This window comes from Vigna unguiculata, chromosome 3 (assembly GCF_037176805.1).
Source record: "Vigna unguiculata cultivar grain cowpea cultivar isolate G323 ecotype 2 chromosome 3, ASM3717680v1, whole genome shotgun sequence".
Taxonomy (NCBI): domain Eukaryota; kingdom Viridiplantae; phylum Streptophyta; class Magnoliopsida; order Fabales; family Fabaceae; genus Vigna; species Vigna unguiculata.
Window position 1 is genome coordinate 24,117,650 of NC_140794.1, and position 24,875 is coordinate 24,142,524.

At 31.6% G+C, this 24,875-nt stretch overlaps 2 protein-coding genes across 2 annotated transcripts; one reads left to right on the forward strand and one right to left on the reverse strand.

Moving 5' to 3' along the window:
- Window positions 1-1,463: 1,463 nt before the first annotated feature.
- Window positions 1,464-4,691, reverse strand: LOC146887622 (uncharacterized). Its single transcript, XM_085670309.1, has 4 exons — window positions 4,488-4,691; window positions 3,408-4,388; window positions 2,220-2,633; window positions 1,464-2,111 (listed from the first exon to the last, which is right to left on the reverse strand). The coding sequence occupies exons 1-4, from the start codon at window positions 4,689-4,691 to the stop codon at window positions 1,464-1,466; spliced, it is 2,247 nt and encodes a 748-aa protein (XP_085526435.1).
- An 8,998-nt stretch (window positions 4,692-13,689) lies between these two features.
- Window positions 13,690-15,682, forward strand: LOC114175193 (uncharacterized). The gene is made up of 6 exons (XM_028059956.2): window positions 13,690-14,026; window positions 14,117-14,671; window positions 14,726-14,847; window positions 14,922-15,156; window positions 15,276-15,513; window positions 15,583-15,682. Exons 1-6 carry the CDS (start codon window positions 13,690-13,692, stop codon window positions 15,680-15,682), a joined length of 1,587 nt encoding a protein of 528 aa, XP_027915757.2.
- Window positions 15,683-24,875: the final 9,193 nt, after the last annotated feature.

Consider the following 24,875-nt stretch of genomic DNA (forward strand, 5'->3'; position numbering starts at 1 on the left):
TCAAAGGTTTTCTTCTCTCTCAATCAATGTATCATTCAACTAGTACTTGGTTCACTCAACATCTAATTCCCTTTAAGGTCTCTGGATTTTCACAAATATATTTTAGCTTAGCGAGGTAACTGAATCACAAATCCTATATCAAAAACTAAAAAAACTTATCTAACGAATACATACCTTGCTTAGCGATCCAACCACCCTAAGCTCTATACTTTCTTTCCCTCTCTTCTTTCTCTTCCTCTTTCTCTCTCTCTCCTTTCTTTCTCTTTCTCTTTTTCTTTGTCCTTTCTTTCTTTCTTTCCTTACCTTCACGTAACCTCATCCCATATATATATAAGCAAGCCATGTGCTTATCTTTTCTTTCAAAATCATGATTACATGCATTAATGAAGAGATAATCCTTATCTCTTCATCTTATCTTCTTATCTCTTTTTTCTTTTCTTCTTATCTTTTCTTCTTTTCTTCTTATCTTCTTATCCTTTCTTCTTCTTCTTTTTTCTTTTTCTTTTCTATATTATTTTTTTTATCTCTTTTAGAAAATTCTTCATATATATTTTTTTTACTCACACCTATTTAATAATATTTTTAATGTTTAAACTACATCATAATAAAATACAAAACATTAGTAAACATAGAAGATTTTCTAAGTGTTTTATTTAAAATAAATAATATAGTTTATTAAAAAAAAAGGATGTTACATTTCTCCCCTCCTTTTAGGAATTTCGTCCCCGAAATTCACGTGGTTGTAAAAAGATGGGGATACATCTCTCTCATATTACTTTCTAATTCCCAAGTTGCATAACCTTCATCTTGTTGATTCCACAATACCTTTACCAAAGGTATGTCCTTTCCTCGAAGTTGTTTAATCCTTCAGTCTCTAATCCTCACAGGAAGCACATCATAAGTAAGGTTTTCTCGTATTTGTACTATATCAGGTTCTATCACATGAAAAGGGTCATGAATATATTTACGAAGTTGAGACACATGAAAAATATTATGAAGTTTTGAAAGGTTTGGAGGTAAAGCAATTTGGTATGTGAAAAAACCAATTCTTTTAAGGATTTGATAAGGACCTATGAATTTAGGTGTAAGTTTTCTAGATTTGAGAGCTCTACCAACCCCAGTTACAGGTGTAACTTTCAAGAAAACATGATCTCCTTCTTCAAACTCAATGGATTTCCTTCGTTTGTCATAGTAACTTTTCTGCCTATCTTGAGAAGTTTTCATCTTTTCCCTGATCATTTTAATTTTATCAGTTGCTTGTTGAATTACCTCTGGACCCAAAACCAAGGAATTTCCATTCTCATACCAACACAACGGGGTTTTACATCTTCTCCCATATAGAGCCTCATATGGAGCCATTCCTATGCTTGAGTGGAAACTGTTGTTATAAGTGAATTCTATAAGTGGTAGAAATTTCTCCCAACTTTCAGTTTGTTCTAAAACACAGGCTCTCAACAAGTCTTCTAAAGATTGGATAGTCCTTTCTGATTGTCCATCAGTTTGAGGGTGATAAGCTGAACTAAGCCTAACTTTTGTTCCCAAGGTTTTTGTAAGCTATCCCCAAATCTAGATGTAAAACGAGGGTCTCTATCAGAAATTATACTAGAGGGTACTCCATGCAGCTTGATAATTTCTTTTATGTACAAATGAGCTAACTTTTCTAAAGAAAATCTAATATTAATAGGTAGAAAGTGAGCAGATTTTGTTAATCTATCTACAATGACCCAAATTGCATCATGACCAGACACAGTCTTTGGTAAACCTGTCACAAAATCCATGGATATGCTTTCCCATTTCCATTCCGGTACATCTAAGGATTGTAGTTCCCCATAAGGCTTTCTATGTTCAACTTTTGTTTTCTGACACACTAGACAACATGCAACAAACTCCACTATTGCTTTCTTCATCCTAGACCACCAAAACATTTTCTTCAAGTCTTGATACATCTTTGTAGCACCCGGATGAATACTTAAGCTACTCTTATGAGCTTCCTCCATTATCAACTTTCTCAACTCCTCTTTTGCAGGTATGCAAATTCTATCTCTAAACTTGATGATTCCATTTGAATCCTTGTGGAATTCAGATTCTTTTCCTTCAACTTTTGCTATCAACTTTTCTTGCAAAAATTTATCTATTTCTTGAGCTCTTTTTATTTCTTCTAAGAATTCACTTGATATTTTTAACATTCCTAAGCATATGCTATTAGGTCTAAGTTTTACAGCTAAGTTCAAGTCTCTGAATGATTCTATCAAATCCAATTCCTTCATCATCATCATGGATGCATGTATAGACTTTTGACTCAAAGCATCCGCAACAACATTTGCTTTTCCAGGGTGATATTGCAACTCAAAGTCGTAATCCTTAAGAAATTTCATCCATCTACGTTGTCTCATGTTTAGCTCTTTTTGATCAAAAAGGTATTTCAAACTTTTATGGTCACTAAAAACTTCAAACCTTGCTCCATACAAGTAATGTCTCCATATTTTCAACGCAAACACCACTGCAGCTAATTCTAAATCATGTGTAGGATAATTAAGCTCATGTTGCTTGAGCTGTCGTGAAGCATAAGCTGCAACTTTTCTTTCTTGCATCAACACACATCCTAATCCTTGTTCACATGCATCACAATATACCTCAAAATTTTTTGTAGGGTCAGGAAGGATTAAAACAGGTGTAGATGTTAATTTTTTCTTCAACTCTTAAAAACTAAACTCACATGCTTCATTCCATTCGAAAGGTTGTCCTTTACGTGTTAACTTAGTCAAAGGCAATGCTAATTTAGAAAATCCTTCAATGAATTTTCTATAGTAGCCTGCCAATCCTAAGAAACTACGTATTTCTGTGATATTCTTTGGTTGTTCCCAAAGCAATATCGCTTGAACCTTTGAGGGGTCAACTGCAATGCCATTTTGTGATATCACATGTCCTAAAAATTGAACTTCTTTCAACCAGAATTCACACTTTGACCATTTTCCATACAATTGTCTCTCTCTTAGAATTTGTAACACAATCCTCAAATGTCTCTCATGTTCTTCATGATTTTTGGAATAAATTAAAATGTCGTCAATGAAAACAACCACAAATTTATCCAAAAATTCATGAAAAATACGGTTCATATAATCCATGAAAATGGCAGGAGCATTGGTCACACCAAAAGGCATTACTAAGTACTCATAATGACCGTATCTTGTCCTAAATGCTGTCTTTTGAATATCTTCCGCCTTGACTCGAATCTGATGATAGCCAGATTTTAAGTCAATTTTGGAATATACCACAGCTCCTCTCAATTGATCCATCAAATCATCAATCCTTGGTAGAGGGTATTTGTTTTTAATGGTGATTTTGTTAAGTTGACGATAATCCACACACAACCTCATTGTGCCATCCTTTTTCTTGACTAACAATACTGGTGCACCCCAGGGAGAAACACTAGGTTTGATGAATTGTTTATCCAACAATTCTTCTATTTGTTTTTTCAACTCTGCTAACTCTAGAGGTGACATCCTATAAGGGGCTATAGACACAGGTCTTGATCCTGGTACCAAGTCTATAGTGAATTCTATTTCTCTTTGTGGAGGTAAGCCAGGAACATCCTCAGGGAAAACATCAAGATACTCACTAACAACAGGAAACTTATTAATGTCTGGAATTTCCTTGACTTTTAAAGAAGTTAAGATCATGTATACTTGAGATCCTTTTGGGATTTCATTGTGGTTGGCAATACTCTGTTTTAATTCTTTTGAGTCAAAAACGTCACTTATGTGTGATTCAAAAATTAAAGTCTTTTCGTGACAGTTTAGGAGAACATGGTTGGAAGATAACCAGTCCATTCCAAGAACAATATCCAAATGAGACAAGGGTAGACATATAAGATTTACAGAAAAACTTCTATTGCCTATACAAATATGACAATTTGTGCATGCAAGTGAAGTTGTGACTGGAACATTGGTAGGATTAGACACAGTTAAATCATATGGTAATAAAGAGACAGGTAACTTTAAATGTTTGACACATTCATGTGATATGAAAGAATGAGTAGCACCTGAATCATATAGCACATTAACGAGGTGACCATTTATGATGCATTTACTTTGGATTAGATCTTCAGATTGAACAGCTTCAGTACCATTCATCGTGAAGACTCTTCCGGTTGTCTTTGGTCTTCCAAGTTGATTATTTCCTCTGTTGCTGCTTCCCCCACTTCCTTGCTCCTTAATTAACTCTTTGCATTCATTACGATAATGATCCAACTTCCCACAATTGAAGCAAGTTATAGTCCTTGTGGTGCAATTTCTTGACAGATGAGGTCCTCCACAGTGGAAACATTTGATAAAGTTGGTTATGCCTGAATTATTGGCAGCAGAGGAATGTCTTTGTCCTGAAGAATTCTACGAATTATGAGATGGACGTTGGTAGGGTTTCTTATTATTAAAATCATTTCTTTTATGCCTCAAAGGCCCTCCTTGCCTCCATTGAGTTTGTCTTGCCTTAGTATCATCCTCATAAATCCTACAACGGTTTACAAGAGTGGGAAAAGAAGAAATCTCTAAATAACCAACTGCTTGTTTAATATCAGGTCTCAGTCCACTTTCAAACTTAGAACAACGGGAACGTTCATCAACTCTATCATGAAAGTAAGGACAAAACTTTGACAACTCGTCAAACTTTGCTGCATATTCTCCTATAGACATGATTCCTTAACGAAGATTAAGGAATTCAACTTCTTTCCTCCTCCGAAGATCCTCTGGAAAATATTTTTCCAGAAACTTTTGTTTGAAGGTTTCCCAAGTAATTTGTCTCCCTTCATCCTCCAATTGTTGTTTTGTAAATCTCCACCAATTTTCAGCTTCTTCAACGAGCATAAATGTAGCAAATGTGACTCTATTTGCATCTGCACACGTCATTGCGATGAAAATTTTCTCAATTTCTGCTATCCATGACTGAGCACCTTCAGGATTAAATCCCCCTTTAAATTTTTGTGGATTATTCCTGCGAAACGTTTCTAATCCTTGATTTTCCATGTGTTCAACATTTTGTTTTTGGCTCATATTTTCTAGGACAATTGTCATTCTTTCCAACAACCCATTGGTAATGTTTGGTCCGTTATCCATCTTTTCCTGAAAGAATGAACAATTTCCTTAGTTTTCTTTAGATTTTTTTTTTAATTATTGTTAAAACTTATCCTTACTACAAGTATTAATTGTTGTTATTACTTACTTTTATTAGTCTACTTATCTTGCATTTCTCTTTTACAAGAAAAATGTATAAACAAACAACTTGCACCTCTACTTACTAGTAGAGACTACAAACATGGAAGACACCATACCCAAGGTCTTGACAGAAGGAACTGCTCTGATACCACTAAATGTGACGCCCCGACTACTATACTAAATAATTATTATTTGATAAAAAGATATGGAATTAATAATTTTTTTTTCCATAAGATTATCCTTGAGAGAACATTAATAATAACATAACTTCATATATAGTATACATCTCTATAATTGTTCATGAAATGTTACAAAAATATGTATTTGTAAAATATTAAGAGTTCTACATCAGAATAGAAGATTATCTGTATTTTTAATATCTCCTAAATATATTAATAAAAATTATCCATGAGTCAATCTTCAGAAGATCCACCAATAATATCCCGAACAACTCTCATTGAGCAGGTTCCTCTTCTGCTCATGCAACAGGTACATATGAAAGAAAAATATGAAAGGAGTGAGGTCTTTATAAGCCTTAAATATCAATCTTAATAAACTCAACAAACAATGCAGACACCGGGGGCCTAGATTTGGACCTACAACCACAAAACTTGATCTTGTTTTACCAGACATATGGATCCATATTTCACTTATGAAGATCCAATCTGAACATCAAAAGTTCCTTTGGGAAGTGATTAGGTAGTTGAGTATTTCTCATAAAACATTGGTACAATCATAATTATTTCTTTTTCGAGAATATTAGCCATTCATCGGCTCACAAAAGAGATATATACTCACTACCTAACCTTGGCGATGCCGAGCAGGTATCAGATAGTCCCAAGTTTGGCCTATGAATATCCTAGTCCAATGCGCTATTCTGAACTATCCAGATATTCACCTACTTGGTAAAACTTCCTTAGACCCCACCATGGTCCCTGCCTTTCATCCCGCAGTGTACCAAACTGTGACTTCCCAAATACAAATACTTTGACACTGGTTTAATCTCAACTTATTGAAACCAGACTTAACTCTTACTTAACTGACACACACTCTTGGGTATTTTCAAAGGTCATAAAATGTGATGACTATCAATTCATGTCATTGTATAAACAATATAAAAAGAATATAAAACAACGATAAAATGTATATGCAATTTTCTTCTATCCAAGCTCACTGAATAAAATAATATTTACTTTCACTTCACATTTACTTTTATTTTTAATTATAAAATAATGATAAAATAAGAATCAAAGCAAGAACTTTAAGTAAATAATTAGATAAGGATTAGAACATTATAAATAAATATAAAAATATAAATTAAACGGGACCAGTGCATAACTGGAGATAAAAATAAAATAAATAAATAGGACCAGTGCGTATCTGGAGATAAAAATAAAAAAATAAATAAATAGGACCAATGCGTAACTGGAGATAAATAAAAATAAAATAAATAAATAGGACCAGTGCGTAACTGGAGATAAATAAAAAATAAATAAATAGGACCAGTGCGTAACTGGAGGTAAATAAAATAAAATAAATAAATAGGACCAGTGCGTAACTGGAGATAAATAAAAAAAATAAATAAATAAATAGGATCAATGCGTAACTAAAGATTAAATAAAATAAATAAACAGGATCAATACATATTTGGAGATTAAATAAAATAAATAAATAAACAGGATCAGTATATAATTAGAGATTAAATAAAATAAATATAAGAGGATAATAAGTGAAAATAAGTTAAATGAAAGTAAATAGAATAATATGAATCAAAATAAATAAAAGATTAATATAAAACCCATGAGCTTATCAAGATTAATATATAAGAGCTTAACCTCACTCCCCCTTACCTTATTGATTGAAGAGCACACTAATAATATTTGTAGAGGACTAAGATCTCTTTGAATCTTTGCTCTATACTTTCTTTCCCTCTCTTCTTTCTCTTCCTCTTTCTCTCTCTCTCTCCTTTCTTTCTCTTTCTCTTTTTCTTTGTCCTTTCTTTCTTTCTTTCCTTACCTTCACGTAACCTCATCCCATATATATATAAGCAAGCCATGTGCTTATCTTTTCTTTCAAAATCATGATTACATGCATTAATGAAGAGATAATCCTTATCTCTTCATCTTATCTTCTTCTCTCTTTTTTCTTTTCTTCTTATCTTTTCTTCTTTTCTTCTTATCTTCTTATCCTTTCTTCTTCTTCTTTTTTCTTTTTCTTTTCTATATTATTTTTTTTATCTCTTTTAGAAAATTCTTCATATATTTTTTTTTACACACACCTATTTAATAATATTTTTAATGTTTAAACTACATCATAATAAAATACAAAACATTAGTAAACATAGAAGATTTTCTAAGTGTTTTATTTAAAATAAATAATACAGTTTATTAAAAAAAAAAGGATGTTACAAAACCCATAACCATGTCAATGCCAAATCAATTGGACAACCATTCAACCAATTCATGTTTTGGGATGACTAATATAATTCTATGATTATATTATCACTCAACATGATCAAGCATATTATTAAAAATAATAATAATTAAATAACACACAAATGGCAGACATAGGACTTAAACCCAAGTCCTCTCACACAATTAAGTACTTTTAACCATTTGAGCTAGTACTTTTCCACATCACATCAATCAATATTAAATACCATAAAGGCTCCCACTACCCGGATTTATTAATTAATTATTTATTTAATTAATTAAATTTCACGGGTCTTACACATTATGCTTCAGTTAGTGTGGAATCAAGGCATATAAGTTTGCTTAAATTTCAAAAATACCACTACGTTTTCATATGCCTCGTTTCTCCATGAACTGAGGCATAATGGTCGAGTTAGAAAGCAAAAATTGCACTAGTATCCCCTTCATGATAGGATAAGTTCTTTTAACTGTGGGATATGTAATCTTTTTTCACAACACACTCTAGGTGGAAAAAAATCCATCAACTTTTACCACCAAATATCTTCCTTTATACGAGTCCAAAAATTAGTAGAGTCGGACAATTTTCTTTAGAGTCCCCATTCAATACACATCTTATAATTATACAACATAGATTTCCTCCTTGGAAACAACATTATTAACATCACATGTACGTACATATATAAAATCAACAACAACTCTTAATAGATTACGACATAATGCCCTAACTCTCCGCAGTCCTGTATTGCTCTTAATAGATTATGGCATAAGTCTTGACTCTACTCAGGCCACACACTTCTCATTCATTTTGTCTAAAAATTACTGTAAAAAAATTCAAAGGTTTTCTTCTCTCTCAATCAATGTATCATTCAACTAGTACTTGGTTCACTGAACATCTAATTCCCTTTAAGGTCTCTGGATTTTCACAAATATATTTTAGCTTAGCGAGGTAACTGAATCACAAATCCTATATCAAAAACTAAAAAAACTTATCTAACGAATACATACCTTGCTTAGCGATCCAACCACCCTAAGCTTTATAGATTTCACAAAACAATTTTCACTTGACTACGATACTATAGTCCAATGACTTAAACCCTTGGGAGTTAAATCCACCAAGCTTGCTCAGTAGGTTTGACTTGCCTAGTGAGTGTATCGTTTGAAGGTTTTTTTGGATTTCACGAAACACTTTTCACTTGACTATGATACTATAGTCCAACGACTTAAACCCTTGGGAGTTAAATCCACTAAGCTTGTTCAGTAGGTTTGACTTGCCTAGTGAGTGTATCGTCTGAAGCTTTTTTTGGAGTACATCATCCAACGAGTACATCGTTTGGTGAGTATCGTCTTTGCTACTTAAAAAACTGATAGGTATATCAGTTTGGTATTATTGGCTTCCACTTAAGTTTTTTTCTCTTTAACAAATAAAAAGGGTATAATCTAGTTCTAAGACATGTTAATTCAAGCTAAATAATTGCAAACTTGTATACATATCCTATCGGTTAGAGCTATCTCTACATAATTGCAAAAACCTTCTAGTTGTATCAATTGATTCCCTTTGTCTATTCAGATGTTTTTATTCACTCTTATGCTAACATGACTTCATTCAATTTAAATTTAACCTCCATTAAAGCCACTAGACTTAGGTGATATATCTAAAGGATCTAAAATTACTCAATAACTCAAACATCCGACAACTCAAAATTTTAACAATTAATCTCAAATGCATTGAGTCTTCTAACTCATTCAAATCAACATAAAATAACCAAATAATCATCATCCACACATCTCAATTTCAAACATTTCAACTTATGATATCTTATCTCAAAATTCATTCATGCAACAATCATCAACCAATTTTATGAAAAATAAAACATATGGCTTCCCTTCGTTGAATTTGAGCCTTTTCTCTACCAAGCTCCACAATATCAAACTCTTACAAGATGTTCTATCTATATAAAGGAAACTCAAATCAATAATATGAACACATCCAAATGCTCACTAGCAAGTAGAGATTTATCTTGAACTGAAAGTCACATGTAGGCAAGTTCCCCCCTCATGTAAGCATATCACTAAACTGACTTAGATAAAGTTACAAAATGAACTTACTCTAATTCAAACTTTGATAAGATAGAATGATTGATGTGTACTCTAGGACTCCAATCGTGCACTCCAATGGTGCATTTCAATATTTAAATGGATGAATAAATTGGTCAAAATATTAGGAAAATATATAGAGAAACAGAAAGGAAATATTTTTTTTCTAATGTTATTTCTTGTGGGAAGAGAGTAGTTGACGTAAAAATAAAACAACATTATCGTCCAATGGTGTTGGTTCACAAGATGAGACTAAAGGCTCTTTAGCTCAAGTGGTAGAGTCTATGGTAGAGCCTACGATGGAACCCATAATGGAGCTTGTGGTGGAACCCATGATGAAGCCTGTGATTCAATCTTTTATGGTGCAACCTGTTGTTCAGTCATAGTTTGAGCCAGTTAATTATTATAATATTTGTGTTGTGAATTAATTTTCTCTTGTTAAGGGTCTAAAAGTTGGTATGAAAGTGAGATTTGATTCCTTGGCTAATATGCCTTATTTGAAGGATGTCTCACTCCTATTGTGAATAATTTGTAGGGTTTACATTAATTAATTTTAATTCATAATAGTTCAACAACATGGAATTTAAAGTATGGAATGATTTTCGTAAAGAAAATCATGAATTTTGTTTTTCATAATAAGTACATTTTTTTAGCTTTGTGTGCCGTCTATTTTATCATGAATTTGGTTTTGTTTGTCCCCTTTTTTTTCTTTTTCATTTTTCATTTTTCTTTTTAATAAAATCTTCATGCAACAATGACACCCGCCATGAATTTATTTTGAAAAGAGATATTTTTAGAAAAATAATAGTTTTTTATAAAGAAAGAGAATAGGTTTAAAGAAATTTATATAACTTCTTTAACTAATAAACTATTAAACGATAAGAAAAAGTAAAAACAAAATAAAAAAAAAGGACTATGAAACAAACAACAAGTAATTAATTTGGTTAGATGCAACAAATAAAATAAAAACAACTTGTAACTTACTTTATTTGATTGAAAAGTATATCAAAGAATGACATGAATGATTATATTGTGTACAATACACGACTTTCCAATTGTAACTTCTTTCTTTTCAAACCTTATTTTTTTAATAAAAGTAAAACAAGATTGATAATATCAAATAAATAATAAATTAAATTATTTTCAACCATATAATCATAATTTCAGTCTATTTATCACCACCGTTTTTTTTCTCTTTCACTTATTTTTTATTTTTCTTTACTTTTTTTTTTGCAAAATATACACATAGAAAGAAGGTGATACTTTGAATCCAGATATTAATAAACTATTATAATAACTAAATAATATAAAAATTAAAATAAAAATAAAATAATATCATGTAAAAAAACTAAAAAGTTATAAAATTTATAAATTCTTATCATTTGAATCAAGTATATATTTTATGATATTTAAATTGAAATTTCAATATAATATTCATCGATATTTATTGACAGCAGTATGCTTATGCATAATATATAAAATATTTTTAAAGTTTTTCTCAAGAAAAACAGTAAAAACTTCATACAAATGGCAATTGTTTTATCTATTCTAGAAAGTCGGGATCTGTGTTATACTTCGCCACCCAATCATCGAAGTTTCTAATTTCTATACGAAAAAAAGATACATATCTCTTCCATTGAACAAATCCATACATCCCTGTTTCCCTTGTCTCTTCATATTAACGTCTCCTATAAATTAATCATTTTCACAAAACCTAAGTAAGGAATAAATCTAGATTATCCTATTCATAATCATCTTTTGCATTGTGAAATCTTCTTTAGTATCAGTACGGATATGCAATCAAGTTTCAGGTTTTAAGTAGAACTAATTTATTTGACAATAAAATTAAAACATTAGTGTGTGATTCAAATGTATACTGAAATCCGTATAAACTATATACTTATACTTATTACTCAAATGTGATAATTGTCGTAACATATAATTAACAACGAAATATAATATATATTATAATTGATTTTATTATTCAATTGATATTGGTTTTTATACTAAAGTAATATCATTTTTAATCGAAATTATGAAAATGGACACATTTAAAAAAATACAAATTTTATTTTACATGAATAACTTTATATAATAGAGGTTATATTAGGGATGTCAAAAATATCCGTACCCGCGGATATCCGCGAATAAAACCCGCAACGGGTAAAAAACGGATATTAAAAATGGATACCCGCTACTCGCGGGTACAAGTATTTTTGATACCCGCATGTTAACGAGGCGGGTACGGGTATCATAGTATCCGTACCCGTGGATACCCGTACCCGCTAAACTTACATCCCTTAACATTTTTTTCTTCCCTTTCTTTGAAATTGGGCATATACATCAAACCTTTTATAAACAATGACGTTTATGGTATGCTTGTTGCCAAATGATGGAATCAAGATAAGAATACTTAGCACGTGGCAATTGAGGTTTATTATTTGTTTATTTTGTATATTTTTTAGAATTAATCGGAGAAAGTGAATTTGTTGATCAAATCACTAACTAAATAATTTTCATTGTGTTGAATGTCATTTCATATTTACTTTTACAATTATTTGGACTTGTATCAACTTGAGTTTATTTGAACTTTATTTAAAATTTATGACAGTGATGTATTTTATTTTATTTTATTTGAATGTGATTAAATATTTGTTTTTTAAATAATTTTGCAAATACCTGCGGATACCCGTGGATACCCGCGGATATGAAAAAAATAGGCGGGTACCCACATAACGGATACCCAACAGATATGTATACGGATACGGGACAAATATTTATCCAGCAGGTAGGGTACGGGGGAGCTGCTACCCGTACCCTACCCGTTCCGTTGACATCCCTAGGTTATATTTACAGCGTTTTGGTATTAATCTAAAATAAGTAAGGAAGTAGTGCACAAGAACATGACTTTCATTGCAAAAGTATAGACCTAGAAAGTCATATTGGAATTGTTAATTATGTTTTCTAAAAACATAAAATCGTTGGGAGAAAATGACTTGCAATTCTTTTAAAGAAACGAGAAATCATGCATGAAATAAAGAACATAAAATACATTTAAAATATACATTGAAGTTTAATATGACTGTAACCATTTTTTTTATATTTCTTATATTTTTTTCTCCTTCATTCTTTCATATATTTAAAAATAGAATTAATAAATTCATAGTTGTGTACAACATACATAAAAAAAATGTGTGATTTGTGCACGACTTACTTATTTATTGATTTTAAATTGGCTTAATACCTTTTTATCCTTATTTTCGTAGTGTTTGTTGCGGATGGTTTTGATTTTCACAAAGTGTTTAAAATGGTCATCATTTTTATCGAATGTTAAGAATGATCCTCATTTTCGTAATTCGTGTTTTATTTGGTCCTTTTTTGTAACGCCGTTTAAATCATTAACGGAACATTGTACATGTGGCACAATTTGTATTAGGGTGTGTTACATGTACTGTACAGGTGGCTAATTAACGTTAATTTTTCAATTTATGGGAAATTTTGCAATTAGGGAAATTTCTTCATTTTCGTCTTTCTTGAGCTCAGATTTGTAGAGGAAGTAGCTAATACTTGTCATTTCATCATTGGATTGCAGTTGCACTCTTCATTTCAATTTTCCAGTTAATCACCATCAACGAGGTAAGTGGGTTTAGGGTTTTCTGGGTTGTGTTTGCTCGTGGGTTAGGGTTTTCATAATTCTATTTTTGGGTTTGTTTGTCTTTCGATTGTTGTGATGTTCTGCATGGTTTCTAAATTACTTCCATGATTTTGTGTAGTTTGTGTCTGTAGGTGGGGTTCAATGGGGTATTATTTTAGTTGGTTTGTTTGTTGGTTGTCGATGTTGGTGTAATGGTCCCCATTATTTTATTTGTAATTGATTATAGCAGTGGTCCCCCATTGTGTTAAAGTAGGCTTAATAATACATCTTTTTTATCTGTTTAATTTACTTTAGGGCAATGAGTGATGATAGGTTCGATGTTATTGTCCACCATGGTGGTGAAGTAGAGGCCCATGAAGAGGCTGCTGAAGTAGAGATTGGGGATGCCAGTGGTCTGAATAGTGATGTTGAAGTGGAAGGTGAAATTGAAGTGGAAACTATGCCTGAAAGTGATGATTCTAGCAGAGGTAAATTTGAAAATAGAGCATGTCATTTAATCGAGTTATCTAATGATGAATGGCATTCAGAAGAATTACTTAGTGGGCCAAATAGCGAGAGTGAAACAGTTGGGGATGAAGAAAATAATGATGAAAGGACAAGATGTGGTCCATTCCAAACATTTGTAATGCCAAAAAGTATAGCGGATTAAAAATGGGAAGTAGGAACTATTTTTCTAAACAACAACCACTTCAAGGATGCCATTAGGGCTTATGTTATTCATGCAGGGAGAAATCTGAAATTCTTGAAAAATGATAGTAAGCGAGTTAGGGTTGGTTGTTTAGGTGCACAAAATAAATGTCAATGGTCCGCATATTGTTCCTATGTTCGTAGCCGTAAGATTTGGCAATTAAGGAAACTACTTGATGTTCATTCTTGTAGCAAGGAGTTCAAGATTAATATCATTAAAGCAAAGTGGCTTAGTGAAACCTTGGACCAAACTCTAATAGAGAATCCAAAGCTAAAGATAAATGACGTAAGACAAAGGGCTTTAAGAAAATGGAATACACATGTGTCAATATCAACAGCTCGTAAAGCAAGGGCAATGGCTGCAGATATAGTAGATGGGTCATTTAAAGAGCAATATAAAAGAATCTACGACTATGCACATGAATTACTAAAATGTAATCCCGGATCAACTATAAAAATCAAAGTGGAAAATGATAATGATGAAGCAATTTTTCAGAGGTTTTACTCTTGTTTAAAAGCATGTAAAGATTCCTTTGTCTTCTGTAGACCCATCATAGGTTTGGATGGTTATTTTTTAAAAGGAAAATACGGAGGTGAGTTGTTGAGTGCTGTGGGTAGAGATGCTAATGATTAGTTACTGCCCTTAGCGTATGCTGTTGTGGAAGTTCAAAATAAAGAAACTTGGACATGGTTCTTGGAATTGCTTATTGGTGATCTTGGAGGTATTGACGTGTGTGGGACAATGACCTTTATGTCTGACCAACAAAAGGTATGTTTAATATATGTTAAATTTATTCATTTTTGTTTAATGTTGTAAGTACTAATAATCTTATCATTGCACAGGGATTAGTGCCTGCCATTCAGGACCTATTACCGACTGTTGAGCACAGGTTTTGCATGAGGCATCTGTATGCAAATTTCAGAAAAAGATTCTCTGGCCAAAAATTAAAGATACTCATGTGGAAGGCTGCTAGAAGCATACACCCAGCAGTTTGGGAAAGAGTGATGTTAACAATTAAAGAGTTAAATATTGATGCTTACAGATATCTTATTGTTATACCTTCAAGGTATCTCTACTGTACAAATACCTTATTTCTATACAAATACCTGATTTCTGTACAAATACCTGATTTTTGTACAAATACCTGATTTATGTACAAATACCTGATATCAATACTGATGCTATTATTTATGTAGGTTCTGGTCGAGCCATATGCGACACAATTGTCAACAATATGAGTGAAGCTTTTAATAGTGTCATGGTGGATGCAAGAGGCAAACCCATAATAACCATGCTCGAGGAAATCAGAGTTTATTTAATGGAAAAGTGGGTTACCAAGAGAAAAAAAGTTACAACTTTTGAAGGAAACATTTGCCCCAAGGTCCTTGACAGACTACATAAGGAAAAAGAGTTAACCAAATATTGGATCCCAAGGTTAGATTTTTGTCTTTTTTTAACACAATCAACTTATTTGTGTACTGATATGTGTATTGATATTTGCAGTTGGTCAGGAGAAAAGCTATTTGAAGTGAGGCACATATCGATGGTTGGAGATAAGTACACAGTGAATGTGGATGCTCAACATTGCAGCTGTAGGAAATGACTTCTGACTGCTATCCCTTGCTGCCATGCTATTGCAGCAATGAATTTCATCAATGTCAATGTTGAGGACTTCATACCAATCTGTTTCAGGAGATCCACCTATGAAGAAATATATCAATCCATCATCTTTCCAGTCAATGGTGAAGTCTTATGGGAAAGAACTCCCTACCCTGACGTCCATCCACCACATAAGAGGATCTTACCAGGAAGACCCAAGAAAAAAAGAAGGCTGGAAGAGTGGGAGTTGAGAAAGGATAACACACAAATCAGCAAAGGAGGTCATAGAAAAAAAATGTAGCATATGCCGTCAGATTGGACATAACAGGAACAATTGCCTAGATAAGCCTGTGGATGAGCATACTACAACACCTGCTGAGACTGCACCAGATGCCCAAACTGCTGAGAATGCACCAACTGCTGAAACTGTTGAGAATGCACCAACTGCTGAAACTGTTGAGAATGCACCAACTGTTGAAACTCAAATAACTCAACCACCAAGGAATGAAGTGGAGAGTCAAGCAACACCACTACCAACATCAGAAGAACCATCTCAGCAGTTCAGGATGAAATTACAGATTAGGAGGAGGCCATGATAACAGTTACAAACGTCTTAGTTATTTTTTAGAATTTCTGATGTAGAATTCATTATTGATGTACTGCATTTTGACTTTCCTTAAACTTCGTTCAGTTTCACTTTTGCCAAACTTATATCAATTTAATTTTTGCCAAACTTAAATCAATATCACTTACTTCAATGCTCAGATTAAGATGTCATTTTGAACATGTTGGGACTAATATCAACATAATCAAACTAATTCATTTCTTCATTTAACAATAGTACAAAACAGATTGGACTTTAAGAGATTACACACAATAACAGTACGAGTAATACAATAACAACACAAGTGAACCCTATTACTAATTGCAACCTCTTCTCGACAACCTTCAATGACTTCTCCAAATCATTAATCTGCCTCATTTGTGTCATGATGATGACATCCTTTTCATCAATACCACCATTTGAAAAAGTTGCAGCCCACATTATTGGAACCACCACTCTGTAAATCAATAAACCAAAAATTAAAACCAATTTATTATTAACACAAAAATAAAAACAGATTGTACCCAAAATTTTCTACCAATATTCTTTAGAGTTCTTGCCACCCTCAAAGCTGCCATCTCTCCGCAACTACAAATCGGGGTTAATTCGTTTCTCGTTGAACCACCAATAGTGTACGAAGTGATACAACACGGTTGCCTCCAACGATTACAACCAGAGGTAAAGGAAGAAGATTGGGACCGTAACATACCTATATAACGGGATTGCAGGAAGAAGAAGATTGCAGCAACACCAATTAGGAATGGAGGAACAAGATTGCCAAAACTCACCAACTGCCCAAACATCCCCTACTAAAACCCTAACTCACTTATTTATCTCCAAATATCTAATTAAGTCACTTGTACAGTACACGTAATACACCCTAATACAAATCGTGCCACATGTACAATGCTCCGTTAATGATTTAAACGGCGTTACAGAAAAGGACCAAATAAAACACGAATTGCGAAAATGAGGACCATTCTAAACATTCGGTAAAAATGAGGACCATTTTAAACATTCTGTGAAAATGAGGACCATCCGCAACAAACACTACGAAAATGAGGACCAAAAATGTATTTAAACCTTTTAAATTAAAACTAAAAATTTCAATAATAAACCTGACTTATTTATTTATTTATTTATTAGAATTTTTTTTAATTAAAGTAGTAAATAGTTTATCTATTTGTCTCCAACCAAATTGGAAAATCATCCAATTAATGACATGGTGTAATTAATAGATTTATCACTGAACAAAGAAATATATAATCAAAAGATATTTTTGTGTATATTTTTATAAAAGTATAAATTTTACAAAATGTTTTTTATTTGATTAAAAATTAAGTTTTATTTTGATACATCATTAGTTGAATTCTATACATTATAATTAATCTCTTGTTATTCTTTTAATTATTTTTTTTACTAATTTTAAATGGGATCTTACCAAAAAATAATTTAATGAAGTCATAGTGCCAAAATTCTAGACAGTTAAATATTGATACTCGAAGAACTCTAGAACGATTATTTTTAACCTTTTATAATGAAACCTCTTTCTTACTATAATGGATAAAAAAAGTAATAATGAATTTTATATTCAGTTTTCTAAATTTAGCAAGTGATTTTTCTTTTGTGCTTAATAGTATCTTAAGAAGTGTGTTTTTTCATGTTTAATCCCTTACGTATTCTTTTGTTGTTCTTGATTTTTATTTTTCTTGTACTCCTAACTCATTGGCAATACATTCTAATTAAGAATCCATGAGTTTTGATCAATCTAACTGAGTGAATTTTTAGTTCTTGACTTTTAATGTATGGATTTCTTTGCTCCTTCATTCTAATTCATTCAAGATCAATATAAAACAATTTCTAAATAGTTAAACATTGATTTGACCAAATGATTTTCAATTATAATGATTCATAAATAATTAAAAGTCATGTTGGATACATCATAAATTTAAAACACAAAAATAGGGACTCGTATTTTGTATCTAAAGCATGTGGGTTTATACATGATGCTTTTGAACCATATGTGATAATTCATTTTGTTTTTTGTGATTAAAAGGTGTTTAATTCGGTTTAAATTATTTCCTTTTGGTTCATGTTATTTCTTGTGTTGTTTCAATTTACTTTTCCTAACCTTATTGGAACATTATACTAGGATGTACTTCTCGTCATTCTTAGCAAGAGGAGGAACAATCCACTTTTACTACTTCCAGATCTCCCAAAAATTTAAACTTAGGAAGATTGGAATCCTAGTTTGTTGGAAATGAAGATAAAATTCAAGTCTTTTTGTTGGAAGTAACCAAAAAGCAAATAAATATCCCAAAAGTGCTTCAGTTTTCATGGCTCAAGGTTGAAAATATTAACAATATCTACAAGCTAATGAAGTATCAACATTTAAAGACATGTTTGAGTTATCAAATAACATTTACCCTAACCTGGTAAAGGTTTTTTGTTGGTCAAAAGAGTACTGATGTTCGAAGATTTCATGAAGCTTGAAGATTGATGAAGTTTCGAAATCATGTGTAAATCTGACTTAGGATAGAAGTCTTTATGTGTGTCTCGAAATTATTTAATTTGTTAAAATGATGTTTAATAGGTAAAATGAGATATGCATGTAGTTCGATAAATAACATGTTAAATCAGCTAAAATAATAATTAATCCGCTGATTTCACTTAAGTAAATGAACTCAATTGATTGAGAATTACTTTCAATTGATTAAACATAACACTTACAAGCTATATAACCTCTCTTTTTTGTGAGATGAGTAACACTTCTGAAAAATGCGAAATCAGATATGAAAATTGAAAAAACTCATTCTTTCAAAGGAAAATTATGCAACTACATACTATTCGTGACTGAACTTGGAGATGTTGGAGTTTTGATTGCTCCTAGTTGGTGAGATGTAGAGAGGTTGTTGATTAACTAGGGAAAGTCAATTTTTAGGTTTGATCATTCTAGTGTATTCGCTTGTGTTTGTGTGTTGCTTCTGGTGTGAGTCCAAGTTTGTTAGAGGATTCCTATTGTGCATTTGTTGTTTCTTGTGTGATTCGAGAAACTTGTATTGTGTTATTTGTGTTTTCAAGAATTTAATTGTAAGGATATTGTAATGTCTTGTGTTAGTGATAGGTTAATCTCACGTTGTCTTGACCAACTGGATATAGCTTCATTAGAATGAACCAACCCTAAACCCTTAACCATGTGGATTATTTTAGTTTTTTGTATATTATTGTTGAAGTTACTTTTAACAAGAAAACTAATTTGTTTGATCTTTAATATAATTCTCAGATGATTGCATAACAAATTGATAAATTAGTGCATTTGTGATTATTATGATTGATCTTATAATTAAAATAATCAAACTTGAAATCTGATTGTTAAGTGATATTGCTGCAAAATTTACTGCTAGAATTTAACATGTTGATTTTGTATTTTAGTTAGTTCAAATGTTTGATCCAAAAGTGATACATTGTTAAATCGCGTGGTCTATCTAGTATTATAAAAAGGCTTTTATAGATTTTGAAAAGAACAATTTTTTTTCTTAAAAAGAGCCAACTCAATCTCCCTTCTTAGCTTAAAACCCTTTATTTTGATTTCATTTCTTTCACTAATCTCCAATTTAATGGTGATATTTTGAAATCTTGTGAGAAATGTGTGGAGATGGAGATGACAAGTGATGTTTGAAAGCATGTGGCTGGTGTGAAGAAAAAAGCCATTCAAGTGTATAAAGGAGACACTTAAGTTATTGAAGAATTCAATAGAGCTTATCATCAATGCCTTTGTAGACATCGCGAGATCAAAAGTTTGCATGTTAGAAATCTTAAGAAAAAAGAGAGATTGTTAGATTTCACTGTCATATGGCTGTTTACACCTCGAGAAAAAAAAAATCATTCTAGCCTTAATGAAGGGGATTTGGTGCTCATGTATTGCATTCAAAACAAGCTCTAAGTGGACTGGACTTTTGTGCTTCGTGATCATATGATGAAAGTCAAGAGACTCATTGATTTTAGGTTTCCTTTTGTGGTTTTAATCTCTAAGTTCTTGGAAGATTTTGGTGTTGACTTGGATGATGAGTTGCAAGAGTCTACCAATACATTCAATCATATTTCATGTCTTACTTTGCATAAGATAAGGTTTACCAAGGAAAACAACAGTTGGATCAGAGATGGAGTTGTTGTTGGTGCTAATGATGATGAAGTTGGTCCAAGTGGTGCTGGACAAAGACATGGTCCAAGTGGTTCAACTTCAATGATCACTTACCTTATTCGATATAATCCATTAGAGGATAGGGGTCCTACCTACTCTCCCTTTAAATGTGTTGTGTTGGATTAACTCCATGAGTTAACTGAATCTTTGGATGAGCACTAAAACTTTTGCAATGCATAGTTTTAGGATCTTGATGAACAAATCACTAATGCCTATGAGCTCGTTATTGATCTTTATTATCGTGATATTCATAGTGATTAGGCTAGCTTTTAGGACATGCAGTGCATCTTTAACATTTATTTGCTTTCATTAGTTGTTTGGTGAACCTTTTATCTTGTTATTCAGGTTGATTGATATAATCTATTCTTTTCTATTTCTCTCTTTTGGTTATAATTGTTAGATGAGTTCTATTTGATGAGTCCAAAGTGGGATAAATATATGGTTTTTATTGGTTTGTTTTATAGGTGTTTGATTCTATTTGACAGGAGGAGTTATATAAGTTGGTGAATGGTTTTATTTTATTTCCCCTCATATTTTGTATGAGGTAGTCGTTTCAGGTTTTGCAATGGTTTTTGGCTTCATTAAATCAAGTGTAGAATATTGTTATAGAAGCTTGATTAATGGAGATTTGATGAATCCTTGAAGCATAAAGAATTTGAAGATTTTTGTAATCATGTACTTGCTTAGTTTAGTTTGTTTAGCTTGTGCCTAGGAGTTATTTAATTTGTTAAAAGAGTGTTTAGGAAGTTAAATGTCTTTTATATATAGATATATGATTAACATATTAAATCGGTTAAAATAACTAACAATCAGATGATTTCACTAAGGTAAGTGAAATCAACCAATTGACTATTAATATTTAAACAACTTAATACACATCATATGCTATATATTCATCATTTGCTCTTTGAGAAGTGAGTCTTTACTTGAAAAATTTTTTCTTTTCAATCTATCAAACACTTTTCAAGAGAGAGCTAAAGGTACTAAATTAGCATGTACTTGTCTTATGTGATGTGGAGTTATGATTGTCTCCATCTTGATCTTGGAAGAAGATATCTTAATTAGCTAGGGAGAGCTGATCATCCAACTTTTATTAATCTTATGTTGAGTGTTGTTTTCATATATCTGGTGTGATTTCAAGTTTGCAAAAGGTGTCTTGTTGTTAGGTGTTTAGCTTCTTGTAAGGTTTTCAAGAAGGTGTTCATGTTTCAAAAATTTGTATGTAAATAACCTTTGTAATTCTTGATATGGTGGAAAGCCTAGATTAGGTTGCTAAGGCTACATTGGATGTAACTCTTGTGAGTTAACTAGTGTAAAAATTTATTGTGTCTTGTTTTCTTCTTGCTTTATAATTTTGTTAATTCTTTCATCTTTATATCAAGAAATTTAATAAGTTGTATTTTTTGTGACAAACTTAAGTGTGACTGAGTGTGTAATCAAATAAGTAGCACTTCTAAAATAATCTTGTTATATGGTCTAAAATAAGTAGCACTTAAGTGTGACAAACTCCAAGCTCTTCCTTTCTTCAAATATGCACCCCTTTTGTGTGGTCCTAAGTTTAAGGCTCTCCTCCACAATAAGTAATGTAATCCTCCTCTTTGTAGGCATAATCTTACCCTACAAAACAAACAACCAAAAGGGCCAGCAAGTCAACTTAATACAAGTCAACTAAGGTCAACAAGTTAACCAAAGTCAAGTCAAGTCAACTTTAGTCAACATAAGAAAAGTCAACATAAAGAAATTGAAAATAAAGACAAAGATGATTGGTTAGAGGCCTCCCTTCTAGTCATGCTTCTAGTCACTCTTCTTGGAAGGTCCTCTAGAGCTTCATGGTGAGTCATGGACTCATCGCTATGGGTTTTCAATCTATTGCCTTAATGTTTTGCCTTGATATGTTTAACAACTTTTCTTCTTGTTCTAGTAGTAAATCCTTGGTTATGTTAACTTATGATTACATTTTTATTCACATTTTGAACATCTAATCTTAACTTTCTTGGATTGTAGTTGATACTAAACCATTATTTTAACTAGAATTGTCCCAATTGGTATTATCTGAGCTTCAATTGAAATCAATTGTAAAAATTAGTTTTTAATCCCTCATATGATGCTAAACGGTCTAACTAGACAAGTCTCACAAGAAGTCTAATTTGTCAAATTTCACTACTCAATCTGATAAATCATATATGTGCTAAGTGATTTTTCTGATTGAATCCACTCATACTCTCTGAATGTTCTAAGATATATTTTATGAATAAATAAAGTCACAAAGCATTTAATATTTTAGTAGACGACCTACTGGACATTTGGACATGCCATCAATGACTTGATTCTATTTGAATGAATATTCTCAAATTGTGATTCATAATATTGTTTTTGAATTATGATTATTGCTATTCAAATTATTGTCTATTGATAATTCTATTTCATTCTTTTATTAGAATTTTTGTTAGCCTGCTTAATTCTAACAATCTTTTGTTTCCTTAATTCAAGAGATAAAAGAGTATAAATCTCAAAAGTAGACTTTTGGAAACATGAAGAGATAACTAATAGAAACCGTTTAACTTGCTTGATTGATTTGAGTTTATTTAAAAATTGGATTAATGATAATCATATGCTAATTGATGAAGAATTTAGCTATGAATTAACTAGAGAATCAATTTACCTTTTTAATTGTTTTATTCTCGCTCTTTTAGCATTACTTGCATCAAAGAAAACCATTATTTTTACTTTATTGTTCCTTAAATCTTTGTTTCTACATATGTCCTTAAAATATAATTTGTTGAGATTGCAGTTGAATTTGTTGGAAGATGACTTTGGGTTGACTAACCCTATCTATACTTAATTTTTGGAAAACTTTTATGTAGTTGATGGTCAAGAACCTCACATTGGACAATCTACTCTTACATTATACTATTTATTCTTTTAATTTGATTATGGAAATGACAATGATCAATAACCCAATGTTTCTCCTTTGGTGCAAAAAATGCATACTTTAGATTTTTAACAATGGCTTAAGCTCCACTATTAGTTTTAAATATATTTGTTCTACTAGTTTAATTTTAGCACGTGCACCATGTGAAGGATCTTGCATAGGGACATTAAGATGACCCACCAAGCCATCTGAACTAATAGAAACCGTTTAACTCATGAAATTATGAGAAAAAAAAACACAACATGGATGTATAAATTTTTGAGGTGGAATTATAAAATACATCAAAATTTGTAGAATCAATTACAATGTCAATGGAAACAAGAGTTGTAAAGTTAATACTTTTAAAAACCTATAGACATGATAAGTTACCACACAAACAAAACATACATAATGAACTCCATTATAATATAAACATTGGGATTCACCTTTAATGCCTAAAATTTAGGAAGATCGAGAAACAAGTTCTCACACACATCATCAACCAACTAGTAACATCTTGGGTATCTCTCTACATCAAGCAAATTAAAATTAATATTGTCATACCCAAAATTCTATTGATAATGTGCCAAATTGTACATGAGTCATAGTATGCGTAGTTTTGAGAAACAGTCTACTCTAGGTCATTTTTTATTGATTGATACACAAATATTCCACAACTCCCTTGATATAAGTTGTGTTTCAATTCTCATGAGCCTTAATGAATTCCATAATGATTTTGGCATGACAACTATTAAGGCTTTTGAATCCAACATAACTTAATATTTTACGATGCTTGGAATAGTGAAAGTGTTAGAATCTTTCTAGTACTGGAATGTTTGGTTGAATGATGACATGTATGTTTTTGCCTATATTCATCTTTTAATCTCCCTTTAGCCTATTTCGATGAATACATGTGTCTATGATATTCTTCATCTGATAAGTGTTGATGATGATCATATGATAAACGAAAACATACTTTAAGCTAATGTGAACATAACTAATTTTCTTGAATTAAATTTGTGTGGTGGGGAATATCTTCACCATCTATCACCAAGAAGATTTGCGCCAAATACAACTTATGTTTAAATATCAATTAGGAATCAAGCTAAATTTATTTCATCCATCAATTATCCTAACACAAACATATTTCAACTCTGATCCAGATGTATTTCCAGTATGTTGTGTGTTTTTCTTTCCATGTTTTTTATTGAAAGGTTATGCAACCTAAGGAGATAAGTACCACTAACTATTAATGATGTCGTGTGAGAAGAGAAAATCAATAAATATTTCATGAAGCAAATTTAAGGATTCTAAACTATCAACGATGGACAAACAATCAAAGAAAAAGAAGAAGAAGAAGAAGAAGAAGAAGAATATATTGAGAATGAGTTCAAAGCTACTTAATGGCTAAAAAATGGACTATAATGACTACTTTATTTTAGTGCCTATTTAAAGATTGTTCTTGAAGGAGAAACATCAAG